Consider the following 25,226-nt stretch of genomic DNA (forward strand, 5'->3'; position numbering starts at 1 on the left):
ATGCTTTATGAGGACACTGTTTGGTGACTGGTATCCCCTTTCTATAACACAACTGCATGCATGTATTAATAGGGTTCTTTATTTATCAGAACAGAAAGCTACTTAATTTAAGATAATTATTATGGTACAAGCTCTTCCCTAATAGTCCATGTTAGCCTCACTTCTGGTGAAGTACAAGTCCTGCTATGCAGACTAGACTGGTCACTATGAGCTGCCTGAGACAGAGACTCTTATTGCGGCAGCGACTTCCACTGGGCTGCGACCGGTGACTCGACTCGGTGACTCGAATGGGGGACTACTTTACCTCCAGAATATTTTACCCAAGAGGACACCATTATCATTTAACCATACAGTAAAGCTGCATGCCCTCGGGAAAAATTATGGCTGTAGTTTCCCCTTGCTTTCAGCCATTCACAGTACCAGCACAGCAAGGTCATTTTGGTTAGTGTTATAAGGCCAGATCAGTCAATCATCCAGACTGTTGCCCCTGCAACTACTGAAAAGGCTGTTGCTCCTCTTCAGGAACTGCATGTTTGTCTGGCCTTTCAACAGATACCCCTCCGTTGTGGTTGTAGATGCACATACTACATATGTAGTTGAATTTACAGACTTCAGATCTATGTGACTTATTGCATAATCGAAATTTAACAGATTTCTTTTAGTACTCATGTGAATAACTCCACACTTTTCTTTAGTCAGGCTCAAGTGCCACTTTTCGCACCATACAGATATCTTATCTAAATTATTTCGCAATTCGTTTTGGTCATCTGATGACATGTACAAGAATTTGCCTTCACTAAATCTGATATTACTGCCTCAAATGATGAACTCTGGCATGTCCTCTCTTATGTTGAAGTAATCATTATGGTTTTTCAATGTATTGTGTAGTCCTTCTAGGAAAGGGTCCACTTACTTCTTATTTCCTCAACTGTATATTAAAACAATGCTTCGTGAAAATCTGATCACTAATAACGCTCGGATTTTGTAATGTAATGAAAATAGCTTATAATGTTCCCCCATCATCATATGAGTACCGTAGTGCTGGAAAAAACTCAACCACGAGAGCTGCTTCAAATAGTTTCCAGTTGCATGTCGCAAACAACATAGATTTCGCTATAAGGATTTAGGTGGTTTAAGAACTACGATCAGAGTCAACAGGATCTTATAATAAATAAAATGGGAAAAAGTTACAGTACTCTGTATTTACAAATAAATACAAACATGTTTACATAAAAGGTATAAAGTATTGTAAGGAACAGTCACCATTTAATATTAAGTGGGGTAATAGTCTTTTCAACAGGATGGAAAGTAGTGTGCAACAGCGACTGACATCTACTGCTTCCTTTTCCACCGAGCCAGGACTCATACAGTGACAGAGCAGCAGTATTTTCATTAGGAAGTTGCCAAGGCAGACTGTGGTAGGCAGTCTCCAAACGCGAGGTCAGGTCTCGTACACTCTGTCCGTCAGCAGGGCGCACCTGGGCTCCGCCGTTCAAACAACCTTTTAAATGGTAAATTAACAGTAATGTTGAAATATTAAAGCAATTTCAAATAAACACTACAAGTGAGTGGAAGGGGAAGAGACATTAAATAGCAGAGGGGTGGGGGTTAATTAAATGTTAACATGCATAAAACCCATTAAAGGTGGAAGGCAGAAATATATCTTTATATGGTCATGAAAGTTCTGGTAGAATGTAAACAATTTGGGAATAAAGGAGACAACTCACCAAATTGTGAAAGCACCGAGTCATCAACAGGCACACAAAAAACAAAGAGTGTGTGTGTGTGTGTGTGTGTGTGTGTGTGTGGTTTTTTTTTTTCCGTTCAGTACTGATCCATGAAATATCTACACATACAGTTATGAGCTTAGACAAAACCACTGGAACTCAACCAGAACCAGGGATATGAACAAATATTGTTTTATTACTAACAAGTAGTAACAAATAAAAATTTCTGTATTTAATATGAAAATAGATACAAATAGCTGATAACTGATTTTGCAGGGGAGGTAACTAGGAAGGAGGAGATGTAAAGGTGTAAAAGATGTGTCAGAAAGGGAGAAAAGTCACTCAGGCACCAGTATGAAGAGAGACATTTCTGTTAGGGTGGATGGGAAATCAGACAAGGAGGAGGACTGAAGCTGTGGTAAGCTAATAAAAGAATGACACAGAGATGCCAAATGCAGGTGTTCAAACTTTGATACCAGCATTGGCAACACACGCTGGTGTATCGAGGCCTTTTGGATGCTCAGCCTGCAACTCACACCACAGAGGGGTTATGCAGGCACAGGACTCACAGGGGGCAGCTGTTCAGGCCGTGCTCTGTCCGGTCACCAGGTAGCAACCTAAGCAACACCAGAGGTCACTGGTCCTGCAGACCTTTTCTCCTCTGTGGACCACACAACCGAAAATAGTACATGCAGTATCCTGGGAACCGAGCATTATTTAGGTCAACGCCTGGGCTATGCTCCGGTAGTACTTTCAAGTACACTTATTGTCACCTTGCTTCCAGCATGACGGAACCAGGCAATGTCTCTCCTAGGCATTGTTACTGTGCCAGCACATGCAGTGCACCCACAGATTCCTGCCTGAGAGGCTGCCAACCATATTCATATCGCCTCTGCAAATCTCCAACTGCCTCTCCCATTTCCAACTCCATCGTGAAGGGCTTCTGGAAGGTGCCCCTGCCGTTCTAGCAGTTTGACAAGAAGATTGAGCCGTGGGTGAACAGTGTTGCACACACGGAATGGCACTTCTTAGTCTGCAGCTTCACAAATAATATCTGGCAGCACGCCTTCGTTCTGGCATACATGGACCCACACATTTACTACCTCCTGCAATAACGTAACCCGGAAGACAAACCCCCACATTCTCCCTTGTGATGAGTTGAGGTCCAGTTTGTAAGAATACTTTCATTCCCAGCTGCAGATGGTGGCAGCTCACCGCAAGTTTTTCAGCTGCTATAAACTTAATGAACAGCCTTACCTGAATGGATTACCCACCTCCATGGTTTATCTTGTGACTGTTTCCAGTGTAGTAATCCTCAGTGTAAGCAATCATATGTGGCTTTCTTGGTCTGGGATATGATTCTTGTATATGCTCCTGATGAAGGACTACACATGGATCTCCTTAAATTGAAGAATCATTCCTTAGGAACAGGTCCCTATTATCGGAGCTTTTGAAGTCTCTAAGATCATCAGCCACCCTGCTGGACCCATTGCAAGTGTTTGTCATGAAACCAGCATGTCAACCTCAGCCCCAGTCATGCCACCTATCGAGGTCAGATTCACACGGTGTAGGCAAAGACTCAGTGGCCAGATGCTGCCCTCAACATTTTCCTTCCTGCAGCCTGTGTTTTATTAGTCACCACAGACATCAAATCCATTACTAGTGTGCTAAGTACACCTCTTGCAGGAAATTTGGACAGTAGGCTGAAATGTGCCAAGCTGCATTCAGAATTAATGCTGACAGTGCACATATGGCTCGCTTGGATGCAGCGGTGGACGACAGGGTGGACCTCTTACCAGACGTGTCCTACATCCCATCTGACCTTCCCCATTCAGAGGAATCTCTATCGCTCACAGCCATCAACAATGTGCCTCTCGAGCTCCAGATGGGCACAGGGTTCTCCACGACCATCATAGATTGGCATCTTATTATCACATGAGGTCTCCTCATCTTCAACATTTGGAGACCTCACTGTATAGCTACAGCAATGACATCACTAAAGTGAACGGACAATTTACAGTGCACGTTCAGTACAATTTGACTGCCTAACAGCCACGATCTTCGTTGTCAACACTCCTGGAGCCATCAGTCTCTTGGGCCTGGATCTGTTCAGTGTTTTCGACTTAGAAATCCACGAGTCCACCGCCACTGTCAAGTCACTGGGTGTGCCAACCTCTACCTGAAAGAACTCTTTTCCAATTTTAGTTCTGTGTTCACGCAACCCTCCTCCAGTGTCAAAGATTTCAAGGCACATGTGCCTCTTCTCCCATCAGTGACACTCAAGTACTTCAAAACCAGAAATGTTCCCTTCTCACTCAGAGATAAATTCTGACTGTATCTACAGTGGTTGCAGGATGAAGGTACTGTCACTCCCATTCCCCATGCGTAGGCAAAGAATGAAAGTACAGGAAAACAACTAAAAATTCTCAGCACTTAATGGACCAAACAAACAGATGAAGATTAACTGAACTCTGCAATATATTCTATCTTAAAAAAATTGCAACATGCTTCAAAAAAAGTGGCATGGACATCACCTAACTCACTCATCGGTGAATTGAAACTGACCATACAGTAGTCTCTTATTCAAGCCACAAAGAAATTATGAATGTTCAAGTCAAAAAGACAGACTCAGACCTTTACTTGGCAAGAATGAAATTACACTTCAGACCTTGGAGATTCATTAAAAACAAGACAAGACTGCAGTGCATGTGCAGCATGATTTCAGCAACCCCAGATGGCGACAGTATCTCTATAAGGTCATCACACCTTGGCCCCCTGGGCCCTCTACATCTACATCTACATCTACATCTATACTCCGCGAGCCACCTTACGGTGTGTGGCGGAGGGTACTTATTGTACCACTATCTGATCCCCCCTTCCCTGTTCCATTCACGAATTGTGCGTGGGAAGAACGACTGCTTGTAAGTCTCCGTATTTGCTCTAATTTCTCAGATCTTTTCGTTGTGATCATTACGCGAGATATATGTGGGCGGTAGTAATATGTTGCCCATCTCTTCCCGGAATGTGCTCTCTCGTAATTTCGATAATAAACCTCTCCGTATTGCGTAACGCCTTTCTTGAAGTGTCCGCCACTGGAGCTTGTTCAGTTGTGAAACTTAATTTGAGACTTGTGACCACGCTTGTTCTTGTTGTTGATGTTGATCTGTGAACCATTAAACCACATTTATTTAATGGCTGTGTGTTTCCTTGTGTTCCTAATTGGAACAACTACAGCACAGTAATTAAACCAGACTGTCTTTATTGAAAACTTAAGAATGAAAATGTTGAGAAAAAGGAATGCAAAATTGTAAGAAAAATTCTAGGCCCAACACTTGTAGATGAACAATACCAACTCAGAAGCAATCAGGAAATCAAACAATACACAAACATCCACAGGGACATTAGAAAATGCACTTTAAGATTCTATGGACACATTAAAAGAATGAACCCAGACAAACTTACAAAACAAATGGTCAATTATTTGATAACAGGAGGAATGCCAAAACGGACACGGTGAAATTGGTTGGCAAGATCGAAACTGATCTGAAATTATTACAAATTACTCCAGAAGATGCCCAAAACTGCAAAATCTTCAGGTCCAAAATTAGAAAATGGCAAGCTGACCAAGAGAAAAAACCAGAGAAGATGACTGGGACAATATTGTATGAGCACAGAAAGGAAGCTCACAGGAAGAGAACAAAATAAATGTGGGTACAAAGAAAAGCAAATACCCACCTCCAAGTGCTCTGTGTAGTCCTAATGGGTTTATTGGTAAATAATAATAATAATAATAATAATAATAATAATAATAATAATAAAATAAAAACTGCATCAATAGTGCTACTGAAACTAGCAGCTATTCTAGTGGGATTACAGACAATATCTTTCCATATTAAATGTAGCCATAAGGTTGCTTACATCGAGTGAATGTAGTGGTAGATTGGAGAAATTAATGTGTAAGTCACCACATAATTTTGCTTGCTTTTAACTGTATGTATTCATGGCATTCCAGATTTTTAAGAACTGTGAAACAATGACATCAGGCAATCTGTATTCAGAAATAATGATTACTTAATTGTAAATAGGTTCAAGCACATAGCATTTGCTGTGTTTCACATCATTAAGATGATCAGTTTTGTTTGATTTACAGAAATTAACCCCATTTTTTACAAGAATTAGATACAGCTGCTTTCACAGGTTGGTCTGCCTCTGATAGGGCAGGATATTCCTGTGAAAAGACTGGCGTATGATGTGCTCGGTTGTTGTTTTGGACAGGCTTTGTACTTGTTTCTTCCACAGGAGTATGATCCATGTAAAACAGGTTGGCAGAAGGTGTGGCATAGATATGGACTAGAGTATTTTGTAAATTGATCTGTGGCAGAATACCATTTTCGGAGGGCTGAGAAGGATTATATGCAGGATGTTCTTCAATTCCAGTTGCAATGATAAGAAGTAAAAGGCCTGGTAAAGGATCCAGATAATTAGATAAAATTCACCAAAACTTTATTATGTCTACACAACTGGTTTCAGCCTTTTGCTCCTCTACAGCATAATAAATGAGGTCTGTTCAAAAAATTCCCGAACATTCATAATTTCGCACCAATGGTGTGTTAGAGCAAAATGCGGTTGGAATCCCTGTGCACACCGGTGTTTAATGCGTAGCTACCGGACATTTCATTGTTGTATGTCTGTTAATTATTGTTTAGAGCTGTATTGAGTAGAATGTTGTGTCGAGAAGTTTACGAATTTCAAGATGGCAGAGTTAGAGAGACTACGTATCTGCATTAAATTTTGCACGAAACTCAAGAAAACGTTTACAGAGACACACCAAATGATGTAGGAAGACTACGGCGATGAGTGCTTAAGTCGTACTCAGTGTTATGAATGGTTCACACAGTTTAAAAATGACTGGATAGAAGTTAAAGATGACCCTTGTTCAGGATGCCCTTCAACATCTACAGATGACAATCATGTCAGGAATCGCCATGAAATTGTGTTTGCCAATCGAAGACTGGTTGTCCGAAACATTGGAGAAGAATGTAACATTTCAGTTGAATCATGCCATGAAATCCTGACACAACATTTAGGAATGCATTGTGTTGCTGCAAAGTTTGTCTCACGGCTCATGAGTCAAGACCAGAAAGACCTTCACCTTGCAATCTGTGAAGAGCTTTTGGATTGCGCAGATGAGAACAAAATGTTCCTTAAGAGAATCATAACTGATGATGAGACGTAGGTATATGGTTATGATGTTGAGACCAAGTTTCAGTCTTTATAATGGGTCAGGAAAGGTTCTCCAAGACCAAAAATGCTCCTCAGATCACATAAAATGTCAAAGCCATGCTGATAGTTTTCTTTGACTTTGAAGGATCAGTTCACCATGAATTCGTACCTCAGGGACAAACTGTTAATCGATGGTAGTGTCGGGACATGTTGCAACACCTGCGGGAAAATGTAAGATGGAAATGACCTGAAATGTGGTGAGACAATACATGGTTCTTGCATCACGGTAACACACCCACACATTCATCCCTGTTGGTGTACGAGGGCAGTTCAATAAGTAATGCAACACATTTTTTTTCTCGGCCAATTTTGGTTGAAAAAACCGGAAATTTCTTGTGGAATATTTTCAAACATTCCCGCTTCATCTTGTATAGTTTCACTGACTTCCGACAGGTGGCAGCGCTGTTCGGAGCTGTTAAAATGGCATCTGTAACGGATGTGCATTGCAAACAATGGGCAGTGATCGAGTTTCTTTTGGCGGAAAACCAGGGCATCTCAGATATTCATAGGCGCTTGCAGAATGTCTACGGTGATCTGGCAGTGGACAAAAGCACGGTGAGTCGTTGGGCAAAGCGTGTGTCATCATCGCTGCAAGGTCAAGCAAGACTGTCTGATCTCCCGCGTGCGGGCCGGCCGTGCACAGCTGTGACTCCTGCAATGGCGGAGCGTGCGCACACACTTGTTCGAGATGATCGACGGATCACCATCAAACAACTCAGTGCTCAACTTGACATCTCTGTTGGTAGTGCTGTCACAATTGTTCACCAGTTGGGATATTCAAAGGTTTGTTCCCACTGGGTCCCTCGTTGTCTAACCGAACACCATAAAGAGCAAAGGAGAACCATCTGTGCGGAATTGCTTGCTCGTCATGTGGCTGAGGGTGACAATTTCTTGTCAAAGATTGTAACAGGCGATGAAACATGGGTTCATCACTTCGAACCTGAAACAAAACGGCAATCAATGGAGTGGCGCCACACCCACTCCCCTACCAAGAAAAAGTTTAAAGCCATACCCTCAGCCGGTAAAGTCATGGTTACAGTCTTCTGGGACGCTGAAGGGGTTATTCTGTTCGATGTCCTTCCCCATGGTCAAACGATCAACTCTGAAGTGTATTGTGCTACTCTTCAGAAATTGAAGAAACGACTTCAGCGTGTTCGTAGGCACAAAAATCTGAACGAACTTCTCCTTCTTCATGACAACGCAAGACCTCACACAAGTCTTCGCACCCGAGAGGAGCTCACAAAACTTCAGTGGACTGTTCTTCCTCACGCACCCTACAGCCCCGATCTCGCACCGTCGGATTTCCATACGTTTGGCCCAATGAAGGACGCAATCCGTGGGAGGCACTACGCGGATGATGAAGAAGTTATTGATGCAGTACGACGTTCGTTCCGACATCGACCAGTGGAATGGTACCGTGCAGGCATACAGGCCCTCATTTCAAGGTGGCGTAAGGCCGTAGCATTGAATGGAGATTACGTTGAAAAATAGTGTTGTGTAGCTAAAAGATCGGGGAATAACCTGGTGTATTTCAATGCTGAATAAAACAATCCCTGTTTCAGAAAAAAAAAAAAAGTGTGTTGCATTACTTATTGAACTGCCCTCGTATGACTATTACACAAAAATCGAAATCACTGTGTTGCCTCATCCTCCATACTCTCCAGACCCGGCCTCTGCGGACTTTTTGTTACTTCCAAAGTTGAAAACCCCTTTGAAAGGATGAAGATTCCCAACGATAGAAAGACAAATGAAAATGGCGCTTCATGTGATCTAGCAAGAGGCATACCAAGACTGTTTCCAGAAGTGGAAATGGCAATGGGAGCAGTGTATCAATTGTGGAAGAGAGTATTTCGAAGGAGACCATGCACAATAAGTAAATGATAAGCGCAGAAAAATTCTGTGGTCAAAGTTGCGGAACTTTTTGAACAGACCTCGTACACTTGATAATGGTCTAGAGCTTGAAGTCCAAAACCAGCTGTGTGGAATTAATGAAGTTCTAATCAAGTAACTGGAGCAGGTATTTGCGAATTGAATGATAGTTGTGGAATCAGCATCGTCCAAACTTGGAGAAACTAATAATATGGTTAAGTTGTGCCAGTCGCAAGTGGTACTGAATTATAGGGAAGAGGAGGATGTTCCCTTTACAGCTAGTTCATGGGGGTGGTCAGTGGGTTAGAGGCATGAGTGGATATGGCAATGTAAATTTGTTTTCGGAGTAGGATTGGGGGTAATAACCATCTGTGAAGGCCATGTCATCTGCCCTCTCCCCTTTCTTCTCCATCACTTCATACCCACTCTACACTCACATCCTTCTCCCCAATCTCCATTACCCAAGGCACTCCCTATACACAACCTTCCTGCCTAAGGCTAGAACGGGCCCAGTGGTGTCGCATTCCTATCATATGCACCTGCTGCCTCTCCCTCCCAGAAGTCAGCCGTCCTTCTCAAACCTTACCTCACCTTACCCTCCTCCTTTCTTAACCTTGCCCTTTCCATCCGATGAGCTGCAGTGCCTGCACAATGTAGCCGCCTGGGACAATGTCATTGTGCAGGTCTATGTATGTGTATTCTGTTACCTCTGAAGAAGGATTCATCTGAAAATTCAGCAACATTCTCTGTCTCACACTGAAGACTCAGCACCTCAATGCTATGCAGCTACCTTCACTCCTTCAATTATTTATTTTTAATTAATTTTTGAATTTCCTAAGATTTTTCAGTTTCATGTCTTATATCTATTTTTATACTCCAACTTGTCGCAGGAAGATTTCTTTCAAAAGCTAGTAAAGTTTTCATTCTCTTTTTTGTTTATGACTAAATGCTTCTGCTATTTGGTGAGTGGTCTAACTATATTTAGTTTCAAAATGATACAAAAAATATTATACCACTACAAAGTGCAAATTATTCCAGCTAAGATGGTATTCAAGTATTCTAGTTTTGCCCTGATTTAATAGAGGCCTCCCTCCTCCAACCACAAGGTTGAGATATCTTTGTGATCAGTCAAAGACTCAAAGCATACTTATTAAAGGTTTTCAACAAAGAATACTATATTTGACCTCACTAAATACTAAATAATTCATAAATAAGAAAAATTATCTCATTAATATGGTCCATAAGTTTACAAAGGCCTTTAATTGTGGGGATCATAAAACTGTAGTCAGTAAATTAAAATGTTATGGCATTAATGGCTCTCCTCTCGCATGTATGGAGTTCTCCTTTCATAATGGAAAGCGTAGTGTCATTCTGACAAATTGCATTACAGCAGTAAAACTACACACATAATTGGAAAATATAAAATTTATGAATTCACAAGTTTTTGTGTTGGGACCACTCCTGCCCGTAGCTGGAAATGATGTTAAGGATTCTTCAGTAACTGTAATGTTTGCCGATGGCATAAGTGTATTAACCCAAACACAATCATACCATACCAGAAATGGTCAAATATGTCTACAATGAGTGCTTAGCAAATACTTTAATCTTAACCTCACAGAAACTCAATACACAATTTCCAATAAGTTAAACAAACTTATTGATGCCAAACCAACCACATAGAATTCCAAACCCTCACCTGGTTCAGATTCAGTGATAACATCTTTGTGATCTGGAACAAAGGTAAGAATGCCCTACGCACATTGCTCCAGAACCTCAACACTTTCTCCCACATTCGCTTCACCTGGTCCTCCTCAACCCAATAAGCCTACTTCCACTTCAGGGATGGTTACTTCAGTACCTCCATCCACATCAACTACTACCAACACCTCCACTTCGACCCGCTGCCACTCATTCCATCCCAAGAAGTACCTTCCATACAGCCTAGCCACCCATGGTTGTCCATTTGCTGTGAGAAGCAGTCCCTCTCCTTGCATGGCAAGAGGCTCTCTGAGCCCATCACAGAGTGAAACTACCATCCTAACTTTGTTTGGAAACATATCTCATGTGCCTTGTCTCTCCAGTCTCCCCCAACACTTCTCAATGTCCAGCCACAAAGGAGCACTCTCCTTGTGACTCAGTACCATCCAACATGGGAGCAACTGGATCACATTCTGTGCCTTTTTCTGTCTACCTCTCATTGTGCCCTGATATGAGGAATATCCTCCACACCATATCCACAGTGGTATTCCATCACACACCAATTTTGCGCAATATCCTTATCCATCCCACTTCACCTCTGCTCCCAACCCCTTGCCTCAAGGCTCTTATCCCTGCAATGGAATCAGATGCAAAACATACCCCATACAGCCTCCCATTAGCACCTACTCCAGTCCTGTGATAGGCTTCTACTACCCCATCAAAGGCCAGGCTATCTGTGAAAGCAGCCATGTGATCTACAATTTGAGCTGCAACCACAATGCCACTTCCTGCATAGGCATGGCAACTAACAAACTGTTTGTCTGCTTGAATGGTTACTGCCAAATTGTGGTCAAGAGACAGCAGGACCACCAGTTGCTGAAAGTGATGCCCAACATGATGTGCTTCATTTTAATAACTGTGCTTCACAGCCTGCACCACCTAGATTATTCCTACCAACACCACGTTTTCTGAACTGTGCAGGAGGGAACTCTCCCTGCAACATACCCTTCATTCCCACAATCACCCTGGCCTCAAACCTTTGCTAGTCCCTGTCTTACAACCACCTATCCCCCTTCCCTGCTCCCACTCCTGCACTACACACGCTCTCTGTCCCACTAACACTCCCACTAGTCTTATCTCCTTTCCCATCACAGCCTCCCGACACTGCACCTAGCAGCCCCATTTTGTCCCCACCACATCCCTAAACGCCCCCACAGACAGTACAGCATCTTCCCCCATCACTACCCTGCTGTCTCTCCCCCTCCCCACCTGACGCCGTCTCCTTATCCCCAACACGCATCTTAACACACTGCTGCTCAAGTCAGACGCAGTCGGCCTCCATCGCTCAGAGACAGTGGCCATATCTGTTTGAGTTGTGCTTGTATGAATATGTGTGTTTTCTATTTTGGAAGATGGACTTTGTCCGAAAGCTTAATATTTTAGCAGTAATATTCATTGTGCCTGTCTACGACCTAATGCCTCCTCTATGTAGTGAGTAGAAATCAATCCTTTCTGTATTGTTGTTATTTCATCCAGGACTTTTCATTAGGCCTATTTAGTTTTGCTGATAGCAAAAATAGACACTGTTTGGCATACATTAAATGGGTCACTGTGTGTAATATTCATTGGTGTGTAGTCAGATCACAAGCTAAATGCAATCAGTACGTTGATAATCTAATCAAAAATTCAGTCTCTCATATTGTTCATAAACAATTACCTCTCACTGAGACGACTTATAAGTGGAATCACATACTTCCACTTCCCATTCTTGAAAGGTGTAAACTTGTATGTAATGCATGTAAAGTCAAAAAAGTATTTATTCAGCAAGGGAAAATGATTAAAATTTTGCGGGAAGTAGAGAATAATTCACAGCACAAAGGCTTCCTCACGGGTAGTTACACTCTTTTCCATATACATTTACTCCATGAGTTTATCTGTAGTTAATACTAAAAACAAATTTCAGATTAACTACGATTTACACAGTCACCATACAAGACTCAAAAATATAGTGTCCATATAGACTGTGACATAACGTAGATTAATCCCAGGTATTACCTTGTTGCCTTAATTGAGGACATTGATTCCCCTAGCTATCGAAATGTGTGCAGTCACACTCAAATTAAAAATGTGGAGTCAAGATAACCATTCACCATATAAAGGAGGAATTGGTGAACAGACACAAACTAAGACTGGAACATTTCATTTCACCAACCTGCATTCTCCATTATAGCACAGGTGCATACAACCCACTCCCCCAACCCCTCCCACTCTGTCCACCTTCCAACCACCCACAACTACAGTGTTCCAGGACAATGACGCTGAGAGTATATACAGGGTGGTCCATTGATAGTGACCAGGCCAAATATCTCACGAAATAAGCATCAAACAAAAAATCTACAAAGAACGAAACTCGTCTAGCTTGAAGGGGGAAACCAGATAGCGCTATGGTTGGCCCGCTAGATGGCGCTGCCATAGGTCAAACGGATATCAACTGGGTTTTTTTTAAATAGGAACCCCCATTTTGTATAACATATTCGTGTAGTACATAAAGAAATATGAATGTTTTAGTTGGACCACTTTTTTCACTTTGTGATAGGTGTCACTGTAATAGTCACAAACGTATAAATACATGGTATCACGTAACATTCCGCCAGTGTGGATGGTATTTGTTTCGTGATACATTACCCGTGTTAAAATGGACCGTTTACCAATTGCAGAAAACGTCGATATCGTGTTGATGTATGGCTATTGTGATCAAAATGCCCAGCAGGCGAGTGCGGAAACAGGAAGTGTTCAGCCACATGTGAAACATCAATCATGACCTGCAACAAATGATGATGCCCAAGTAGATGTTTTAGCTGCTGTCACAGCTAATCCGCACATCAGTAGCAGACAAATTGCACGAGAATTGGGAATCTCAAAAACGTCGGTGTTGAGAATGCTACATCAACATCAATTGCACCCGTACCATATTTCTATTCACCAGGAATTGCATGGTGGCGATTTTGAATGTCGTGTACAGTTCTGCCACTGGACACAATAGAAATTATAGGACAATGACATATTTTTTGCACGCGTTCTATTTAGTGACGAAGCGTCATTCACCAACAGTGGTAACGTAAACCGGCATAATATGCACTATTGGGCAACGGAAGATCTACGATGGCTGTGACAAGTGGAACATCAGCGACCTTGGCGGGTTAATGTATGATGCGGCATTATGGGAGGAAGCATAATTGGCCCCCATTTTATCGATGGCAATCTAAATGGTGCAATGTATGCTGATTTCCTACGTAATGTTCTACCGATGTTTCACTGCATGACAGAATGGCAATGTACTTCCAGCATGATGGATGCCTGGCACATAGCTCGCGTGCGGTTGAAGCGGTATTGAATAGCATATTTCATGACAGGTGGACTGGCCCGCACGTTCACCGGATCTGATGTTCCCGGATTTCTTTCTGTGGGGAATGTTGAAGGATATTTGCTATCGTGATCCACGGACAACGCCTGACAACATGCGTCAGCGCATTGTCAATGCATGTGCAAACATTACGGAAGGCGAACTACTCGCTGTTGAGAGGAATGTCGTTACACGTATTGCCAAATGCATTGAAGTTGACAGACATCATTTTGAGCATTTATTGCATTAATGTGGTATTTACAGGTAATTGCACTGTAACAGCATGCGTTCTCAGAAATGATAAGTTCACAAAGGTACATGTATCACATTGGAATAACTCAAATAAAATGTTCAAACGTACCTACGTTCTGTATTTTAATTTAAAAAACCTACCTGTTGCCAACGGTTCGTCTAAAATCGTGAGCCATATGTTTGTGACTATTACAGCGCCATCTATCACAAAGTGAAAAAAGTGGTCCAACTAAAACATTAATATATCTTTACGTACTAGACAAATATGTAATAAAAAAATGGGGGTTCCTATTTAAAAAAACGCAGTTGATATCCGTTTGATCTATGGCAGCGCCATCTAGTGGGCCAACCATAGCGCCATCTGGTTTCCCCCTTCAAGCTAGACAACTTTCGTTCTTTGTAGTTTTTTCGTTTGACGCTTATTTCGTGAGATATTTGGCCCGGTCATGATCAATGGTCCACCCTGTATACACTATCTGATCAAAAGTATCCAGACACCCCTATGTAATGTGGAATTGACCACTAGATGTAACAGCAGGTTGAACCACCAGTATAAAAGGAGGTGGAAAGTATTGTGTTGCCAGTAGAGAAGCAGTAACAGCAGAACAGGTCTTTCAGGGGAGCTCAGTGACTTTATATGTGGACAAATCACCAAGTGTCACCTGAGTAACAAATTCGTCAGGGACATTTCAACCCTTTTAAAATTGTCCACATCGACTGTTGGTGACGTGACTGTGAAGTGAAAATGCGAAGGAACAACCAGGCAGTCCTCATGTACTGATTGATAGGGGCCATTGAGCAGTGTGGAGGGTGGTTGTAAAAAGTCACATGAATTCAGTGGAAGAAATCACTCATGGGTTCCAAAGTTATACCAGCAGTCCAGTTAGCACAATGACTATATGTATAGAGTTAAAAAGAATGGGGTACACCATTTGAACAGCTCCTCATTAGCCCCACAGTTCTGTAGTCAGTGCTAAGTAATGCTTAAGATGGTGTAAAGAGTGACAGCACAGGACAGTGGATGACTGGAAATGAGTGACGTGGAGTGATGAATCATGCTATACCCTGTGGCAATCTAATACAAGGGCTTGGATTTGGCGAATGCCTGGAGATGATTACCTGTCATCATGTGTGGTGCTAAATGTGAAGAACTGAGGAGGTCATGTACGGTATGACGATGTTTTTCATGTTTAGTGTGCTCTCCTTATTTAAGAAAATGCTAAATATGGAAGGATGTGACTGCATTTTACAGCACTGTGTAGTGCATACAGTAAAGGAACAGTTTGGAGATTATGATTAATTGTATCAGCATGACAGTGCACCCTGCTATAAAGGAACATCTGTGAGACAATGGTTTGTGGACAATAATATTCCTGAAACGGATTGTCCTGCATACAGACCCACCTGAACTCAATGGAACATCTTTGGCATGAGTTAAGTCAATTTTGCTGTAGATCCCAGTATCCGACAAGGTACGTTTACACTGGGATACATGTATCGCGACATGTATGAGCGACATGTCAATTTGACATGTCGCGATACATCACCTCATACAAAAATTCACGGAACTTGTATGCGGACCCTCCAGCTCATACATGTCGCGTATACATTTTGTATATCGCTTTTTGGCCATATACGCGACATGTATGAGCGACATTTGAAGAACTCACGCATGCGCAGTACTATCATTTCCTGTCGTCTTGTCGACTGCCGCTTATTTCGACGATTAGCGCGTGCGTAGTACCAGGCTCTTTGGCGGCTGTTTGAGTTTTGAAAGTGCCGACTGTCGTTTCGACGTTAATGTATCTGCATAGAATACCAAAAAGTGCCATATGCAACATTATTCTTCGTGTTTGCGAGGCCATTGTGCAAGTTTTATCCCAAGAAGTTAAGGTAAAAGTTTTATATATATCAGAGTGTGTAATACAATATATAATTTTTTCATGCATCTGGCACGTATATCAATGTTTTGCTATTATTCCGGCAGCCTCGCGTGATAATGTTGACAACGGATGCTAATGCCGACAATCGTGTGTGAGACGTTGGCTTTAGCAATCGCGCGACAATGCAAATGTTTTGTCATGAAATCTTCGTTTTACGAGGAATCCCCAGTGGCTAAAAAACGAAGTGTTACTGCCAACTGATCCTCTGGTGGAATCGCTTCCCGAAAGTTTGTGTTGGTTTTGGACACAAGAGGAGCCACAAGTGATAACAAACCGCGGAAATCCTCCATACTCATCGTAACATAATTTCTAAAATATGCGCCATCCTCTAGCGTTAATTCGCGAGAAACTCTCTGTGCCACCATCTACGCTTCCTCCGCCTTTTCTTCCTATCATCTTCCAAAAGAGCAAGTGTATCAGCACATAAAAATGTGAAATCTTCCAAATCGTCGTCGGAAGCTATCGCACAGTGATACATATCAACCAGTGTAAACGCACGCTCATACATGTATGAGGTTGATACTTGTCAACTCATACAAGTGGCGATAAATGTCGCAAAGTCGCATATACATGTATCTCATACATGTGCCGATACAAATCGCAGTGTAAACGCACCTACATAAATACATTCTTTGATTTTGGTTCTTGACGAAGAATGGCCTGCTATTCCTCCACAGACATTCAGATATCCCATTGAGAGTGACCCGAGCAGAGTTCAAAAAGTCTTATATGTGTAGAGTGGACAGATCCTATATAAATGTTCACTAATAGGTCTCCAGATACTTTTGATCAATAGTGTATACATGTGTGCTCTGAAGTAGAAAGCTAATTTTACATTGAGGTACTATGTTACAGTTCTTGTATTGTGCCTATCCTCTACTCAGCGTCCTCCAAGAGGTTATATTTACTCATTCCTTTGTTAGTCTACCATACTCTACTTTTTAATATCAACACTGAAGTTCAATAAAATGTAAATGGCACAAACTGCACATGAGGAGATGAAGAGCTGGGAATAGGAGTATACTAAAACAACATACATGCACAGGTATTCACAGTTCAGACATGATACTTTGTGCAAAAGTGTAATTATATCTACCTGATGGACAAGCCATTACTTCCACATAATGGTAATGTGACTTCCCTCGCTTCATTTTCTGGACTAAGTTCTGAATGTTGCGAAAACCGTTAGTAATTGCAAAACGCAGAACCACTTTACTGTCCTTTTCTAAGGTAACCTCCTGAAAATCTGGATTTCTGAAAAAGAAAGTTAATTAATATTAAAAACAGTGAATTTGGCAGAGTTGACAAAGAAATTGAAAAAATAACTGAGAGGTTTGCAGAACAGTCTTCAAGTTTGAGCTTATTTTTAATACATTTAACATATACTGTCATTCTATATCTGGTATAGAACAGGACGAATTAAAATTATAATTTTCCAAGTTGTAAACAATAAGCACTAATTACCAAATTCAAACATGCCCCGCAGATCACATGTAACAGAGAACAACCCTCAGGTATGTGGAATGTCTCAAAATGTAGATAACCAAAGAGATGCAGCTAATGTAAACTGTTTCTGCAGTATACATGAATACCTATCATTAAAGGCATGTGACTTTTATGAAACACAAATCCCACGTTGTACCCTATAGTAAACAAGGCAGCAAATTACTGTCATGAACAAGTTAGCGAAAAAAAAACCACTACTAAAAAAACTTGGTATTCCTACTAATAACTCGTCCCAATATCTAACAATCCTGTTACATACAGGCTGAGAGTAGGATCACTAAACACTGCACTTCTTGGTATATCACTAAGGGTACCACATCTACATCTACGTGATTACTCTGTTATTCACAATTAAGTGCCTGGCAGAGGGTTCAATGAACCACCTTCAAGCTATCTCTCTACCATTCCACTCTCGAACGGCACGTGGGAAAAACGAGCACTTAAATTTTTCTGCATGAGCCCTGATTTCTCTTATTTTACCGTGATGATCATTTCTTCCTATGTAGGTGGGTGCCAACCGAATGTTTTCGCAATCAGAGGAGAAAACTGGTGATTGAAATTTCATGAGAAGATCCAGTCGCAACGAAAAATGCCTTTGTTTTAATGATTGCCACTCCAATTCACGTCTCATATTTATGGCACTATCTCCCCTATTTCGCAATAATGCAAAACGAGTCGCCCTTCCTTGAACTATTTCAATGTCATCTGTCAGTCCCACCTGATGTGGATCCCACACCGCACAGCAATACTCCAGAATAGGGTGGACAAGCATAGTGTAAGAAGTCTCTTTAGTAGACCCGTTGCAGCTTCGAAGTGTTCTGCCAATGAATTGCAGCCTTTGGTTTGCTCTACCCACAACATTATCTATGTGATCATTTCAATTTAGGTTATCTGTTATTGTAATCTCTAAGTATTTAGTTGAATTTACAGCCTTAAGATTTGTGTGACTTATCGCGTAATCGAAATTTAATGATTTCTTTTAGTACTCATGCGAATAACTTCACACTCTTCTTCATTCAGGGTCAACTCTCACTTTTCGCACCATACAGATATCTTATCTAAATCATTTTGCAATTTGTTTTGGTCATCTGATTACTTTACAAGACAGTAAATGACAGCATCATCTGCAAATAATCTAAGAGGGCTACTCAGATCGTCTCTTATGTCATTAATATAGATCAAGAACAATAGAGGGCCTATAACACTTCCTTGGGGAATGCTGGATATTACTTCTGTTTTACTCTATGACTTTCCGTCTACTAAGAACTGTGACCTTTCAGACAAGAAATCATGAATCCAGACATACAACTGAGGTGATATTCCATAGGCTTGCAGTTTGATTAGAAGACGCTTGTGAGTAACGGTGTCAAAAGCCTTCTGGAAATGTAAAAATATGGAATCAATTTGACATCCCCTGTCAATAGCACTCGTTACTTCATGAGTATAAAGAGCTAGCTGTGTTTCGCAAGAATGATATTTTCTGAATCTGTGCTGACTATGTGTCAATAAAACGTTTTCTTTGAGGTACTTTATAATATCCGAATACAGTATATGTTCTAAAACCTTACTGCAAATCAACATTAGTGATAAGGGCCGGTAATTCAGCGGATTACTCCTACTTCCCTTTTTGGGTACTGGTGTGACTTGAGCAATTTTCCAGTCTTTAGGTAGAGATCTTTCTGTGAGCTAGCAGTTGTATATAATTGCTAAATATGGAGCTATTGTATCAACATACTCTAAGAGGAACTTGACTGGTATACAATCTGGACTGGAGACCTTGCCTTTATTAAGTGATTTAAGCTGCTTTGCTACACCGAGGTTATATACTTCTACATTTCTCATCTTGACAGTTGTTCTTGATTGGAATTCAGGAATATTTACTTTGTTTTCTTTGGTGAAGGAGTTTCGGAAAACTGTGTTTCATAACTCTGCTTTAGTGGCACTGTCATCAGTGACTTCACCGTTATTATCGTGCAATGAAGGTATTGATTGCATCTTGCCACTGGTGTCCTTTAAACATGACCAGAATCTCTTTGAGTTTTTTGCCAGATTCCGAGACAGAGTTTTATTGTGGAACTTATTAAAAGCATCTCGCATAGAAGCAAGTGCTATATTTCGAACTTCTGCAAACCTGACATGGTGGTTGCCCTGCATGACAGGCATGTTGTGCTAGTAGTACTGGCATGCCTTTCGGTGGCTACATGTGTCGATGGGCATGGCTGGGCAGAGAGAGGGGGGAAGGAGATGGATAGTGATAGAATGGGGGAGGGGGCAGTGGACAGACAAAGGAGGTCAGGAGGAGACAGGCAGAGAGAGGGAGGAGGAGATATGGGGGTTGGGTTGTTTGGGGAAGGAGACAAGACACTGAGGTCATCGGTCTCATTGGATTAGGTAAGGATGGGGAAGGAAGTCGGCCGTGCCCTTTCAAAGGAACCATTGCTGCACTTGCCTCGAGCGATTTAGGGATATCACGGAAAACCTAAATCAGGATGGCCGGACGTGGGATTGAACCGTCGTCCTCCCAAATGTGAGTCCAGTGTGCTAACCACTGCGCCACCTCGCTCGGTGGATGAGATGAAGAGACAGAGAAAATGGGGAGAAGGAGATGAACAGAGGTGGGAGGATGAGTTGGACAGAGAGAGTGTGGAAATTGTAGAGTATCTGAGTAGTCAACATCAGTAAAATTCAGTGTTGGTGATGAAGATGTGGAGCACAAATGGAAAAAAATTCAAATGCATCAATCACTATGCCTTATTATCAAATGCATCATTCATTATGCCTTAGACATGTATGTTCCAAGCAAGGTCTTCAGGGATGGGAAAGACTCAGAGTGAGTTAACAGCCATGTAAGAAAACTGCTACATAAATGAAGAATGCTTCATCATAGATTCAAGAGAAGTCAAAACCTAGCTGAGAAACAAAAGCTGAACAAAGCGAAAATGAGCATAAGAAGAGCAATAAGAGAAACATTCAATGACTTTGAAAGTCAAATTTTGTGAACTGATCTGACTAAAAACCATATGAGATTTTGGTCTTATGTAAAATCAGTAAGCTGTTCAAACTCATCTACTCGGTCGCTCAGTGACCATATTGGCACCAAAATGGAAAATGAGAGAGAAGACCAAAATACTGAATTGGGTTTTCTGAAATTGTTTCACCGTGGAAGATTGTAACATGGTCTCTCCTTTCAATCAATGTATGAACTTCGAAATGACAGATATTGAGATAAATAATTGCAGAATGGAAAAACAAATACGACAGCTTTATAGTGGAAAGGCTTCGATACCAGGTCAGATATGTATAAGATTCTACACAGATTATGTGAAAGAACTTGCTCCCCTTCCAACAGCATTTCTCGTAGGTCACTGGAGCAACTGAGAACACCTAGTGACTGGAAAAAAGTGCAGGTCATCCCCATATTCAAGAAGCGTCGTGGAACAGGCGTACGTAATTATAGGCCTATATCATTAACATCAATCTGTTGTAGAATTATGGAACATGTTTTATGCTAATATATAATTACATTTTTAGAGCATGAAAATCTCTATAAAAACCAACATGAATTTTGATATCTTGTAAGACTCAGCTTGCTTTGTTCCTCCAAGAGATCCATAGCACTAAAGACATTGCTGCTCAGGTTGGTGCCTTGGTCCTCGACTTTGGGAAGGCATTAGAGACTGTCCCAATACAGCCACTTCGTGAAAAAATCACAAGTTTACTTGAGTATCGGGCCAGATTTGTGACTGTATTCAAGATTTCCTCCCAGACAGCACTCAATGCATTGCTCTTAATGGAACAAAATGAGAGATATAAAGGTAAGTTTGGGGATGTCCCAGGAAAATGTGATAGGACTGTTGCTGTTTACAAGGTTTATAAATGATGTGGTAGAATGCGTTGGAAGCTCTTTATGGCTATTCACAGGTGATGTGGTTGTCTGTGAGACGGCAGCAAAGTCAGAGGGCAGTAACGATTTGCAGAAGACACTACAAAGAATTGATGAAAGGTGTAGGGACTGACAGTTGACATATTGCTCATACACAGCAGAACAACTACACTACTAATGATAATTTGCTGGAAACAACAACCATAAAATATCTAGGAGTATCTATTCAGAGTGACATTAAGAGGAATAACCACATGAAGCAAATACTAGATAAAGCAGCCGCAAGACAGATTCATAGGCAGAATCTTAAGGAAATGTAATTCATCCATTAAACAAGTGGCCTACAAGGCACTTGTTCGATCGATTCTTGAATATTGTTCATCAATATGGAAACCTTAACATATATGACTGATGGAAGGGATACAGAAGATCCAAAAAGAGCAGCACATTTAGTTGGTGTGAGAGCATTACAGAAATGCTCAACAAATTCCAGTGGCAGATACTACAAGACAGGTGATGTGCATCATGAAGAGGTTTACTATCAAAATTTCAAGAGAGTACCTTCCAGGAAGAGCTGGACAACATATTACTTCCTCCCATATGTCTTGCATAATGACCACAACGAGAAAATTACAGAATTAGAGCTAGAACAGAGGCTTACCAACAATGGTCTTTTCCACGTATCATTTGCAAATGAAACAGGGAAGGGGGACATCAGTTAGTGGTACCAAAAGCACCCTCCGCCACATGACTCGCAGAGTACTGACGTAGATTTCGATGTGGAGGAGGAAGAGGTGGATACCGAGAGGGAGGGAGGAGTATAAGATGGACAGAGAGAGGGATGAGGAGGGGACAGACAGGGAGAGGAGGAGGAGTGGGGGATGGGTGCATGAGGCATGTGGGACAGGATGAGGGGCAGGGGGAGGGAAGGATGACTTGCACAGAGAGAGGGGGAGGAGGACGTGGACAAAGAGAGAATAGGCGGATGTGGACAGAGGAGGGGGCGGGGGGGGGGAGGGGGGGAGAAGAAGTGGTCAGAGAAAGGGGGCAGAGGAGACGGACAGAGAGAGAGATGGGAGAGGAGACGAAGGAGATGGAGAGACAGAGAGAGAGTGTGGGGAGATGGAGATGGACAGATAGAGGAGAAAGGTTGTGATGGGGAGAGACACTGGGGGAGGAAGACGTAGCTACAGGGAGTGGGGAGGAGATGTCTGCAATTTATGTGCTGAACACTTATGTGAGTGAAGCCATGAGGAGACCTGAAGATTTTGACGTATTCCGTGAAGCTCGAAAATATGCAGTCAGAACTTTACGAAGGCCTAAGCGATTGTATGAGAAACAGCAGTTAGAACAGATCGATCAAGATTTCCAGAAAAACAGTGCCAGAGACTTCTATCAGACGTTCAAGTTGGATTTGAAAGGATATCAAGCCCCTAGTGTTTGTTTTAGAGACAAAAATGGAAACCTCAGCCTGACCAACAAAGAAAACTGCACGATCATGTCTTGTTATTTTGAAAACCCACTTAATTGTGATGAACCAAAAGAAAGATTCCCTGTATGTGCCCTGATCCACAAACTACCCAACTCATTTCCACCTCGTAAAGGGGAGATCAAAGAGATCAACAACAACCTTAAGAATAATAGGCAGCTGAAGAGGATTCAATAGTGGCAGAACTACTGAAGCTGGCAAATAATGAAACTCTCGATGTACTAGTCCAACTTTCTGAGGAGATCTGGAGAATCGGGATGATACCAACCAAATGGCAGTCAGTTTTAATCTATCTTCTACACAAAAAAGGCAATAAAAAGAATGTCAGTAACTATTGGGGCATCTCGTTAGTATCGTCCCAAAAAAGATTCTCTCCAAAGCAATACAAAACAGAATAGAAAGTCATCTTGACCAGCTGATTGAGAAATATCAAGCTGGTTTCCGAAAGGGACGTTCTTGCCCAGAACAGATCTTTAACCTGAAAAAACTGGAGGAAATAACTACATGGTTGTGTTAATTGGTTTTCAGAAGGCATATGACTCCATCAACCGAGAGGCATTAATGAATATTTTGGAACAGTTCGGGGTGGATGATACATCAAGAAAGCTGATCAAACAAACTCTCACTAACATAGTGTCAAAAGTAAAATTTATGGGTGAGATTTCAAAACCCTTTACAATCAGAACGGTCATAAGACAAGGAGATTGATTATCCCCATTCCTTTTTGACTGTGTCTTGGAAAATGTCATTTGGGAATGGAGAAAGTTGTTAGCCCAAGAAGAAACAAATGAAGAGTGGTTCATATTTGGTCTTAAGAGCAAAGACGTGTACACTGACTGCTTGGCCTTTGCGGATGACCTGGCCATCTTTCCTAACAACATAGAATCAGCAATCGACAAGATGAATAGGGTGTCAGAAATTGCTGAAAAAGTTGGACTCCATATCTCTATTCAAAAGACAAAATATATGATGAACATCTGTTCAAATGGTTCAAATGGCTCTGAGCACTATGGGACTTAACAGCTATGGTCATCAGTCCCCTAGAACTTAGAACTACTTAAACCTAACTAACCTAAGGACATCACACAACACCCAGTCATCACGAGGCAGAGAAAATCCCTGACCCCGCCGGGAATCGAACCCGGGAACCCGGGCGTGGGAAGCGAGAACGCTACCACACGACCACGAGCTGCGGACATGAACATCTGTGACGGACCTGAATGGATGATCATCAATCTGGGAAAAATTGGATGCGTTAAGAATTTGAGGTATCGTGGTGAAGTCATCCAGGAGAATGGATAAGAAGAAGCAGCAATTAATGTCAGGATGAGGAAGTTAGACCAGGCATACCAACTGACAAAGAATACCTATAACAAAAAGTCTATGGGTATAGGGGCCAAGTTGCGACATTATTATACAGTTGTAAAACCTGAGGGCTTCTATGTGTCTGAAACTTTGACCGTGAATAGACAAGGTCAAGCTGAGCGGCTGGAAAAGCGTGAGCATATAATGGAAAAGCGTGAGAATAGGATATTATGGAAAATCCTAGATAATAGATGGGTTGATGGACAATGGCGAATGACAGCAAATGAGGACTTGAACAGCAAGACAGAACATATCACAGCATTTCTGAACTGCACAGATGGCAGTTATCCTTACAATATATTCTCTGCTCCCATAGTTATCCCAGCCTCAACCTACGGTAACACACTACCCTTCATCCTCCACACAACAGTTTCCACCCTCTCAGTCCTATCTTCTTCTCCTCAGTCTCATCTTCTACACTCCATATTTGCTGCCCTCTGAAAATGCACCCACCCATCTTTCCTCGCTTCTTTCCATTTTCAGTTTTTTTTTTTTTCTTCTTCCACATCCCTGCCCCACAACCTCCTGATGCTGCGCTGGTTGGCAGAAAGCGTGCCGCCCCCCCCCCCCCAAAAAAAAAACAACCATCCCTCCCCCTTTCTTGCCCACACAAGATTGCTGCTTGAATCCCACATGATAGTTGCACTGTGGCCCGAGCTGCCGGAGTTAGCGGTCAGGTGTGCGTAAGGTGTGATTGGTTGTTGTATGAATGGTGTGTGTTTCTCTTTTGCTGTGGCTGAAAGCTTTGTTTAAGAGTCTTTTAACTGTGCCTGTCTGCAACCTAATGTGTCTTCTTCTTTACGGTAAG

The 25,226-nt window shown here is 41.8% G+C and overlaps 1 protein-coding gene across 2 annotated transcripts in view; it reads right to left on the reverse strand.

The window, feature by feature from the left end:
• Positions 1 to 1,182: 1,182 nt before the first annotated feature.
• Positions 1,183 to 25,226, reverse strand: part of LOC126242772 (probable cytosolic Fe-S cluster assembly factor CPIJ010948) — a 79,296-nt gene continuing 55,252 nt past the window's right edge. For both annotated transcript variants that reach the window (XM_049948115.1, XM_049948116.1), the window contains 2 exons: positions 17,272 to 17,429; positions 1,183 to 1,501 (listed from right to left, as the gene is read on the reverse strand). In XM_049948115.1, coding sequence (XP_049804072.1) covers positions 1,260 to 1,501; positions 17,272 to 17,429 — 400 coding nt within the window. In that variant the 3' untranslated portion in view covers positions 1,183 to 1,259. The remainder of the gene's footprint in view (positions 1,502 to 17,271; positions 17,430 to 25,226) is intronic.

Source organism: Schistocerca nitens, chromosome 1, assembly GCF_023898315.1.
Source record: "Schistocerca nitens isolate TAMUIC-IGC-003100 chromosome 1, iqSchNite1.1, whole genome shotgun sequence".
NCBI classification, from domain to species: domain Eukaryota; kingdom Metazoa; phylum Arthropoda; class Insecta; order Orthoptera; family Acrididae; genus Schistocerca; species Schistocerca nitens.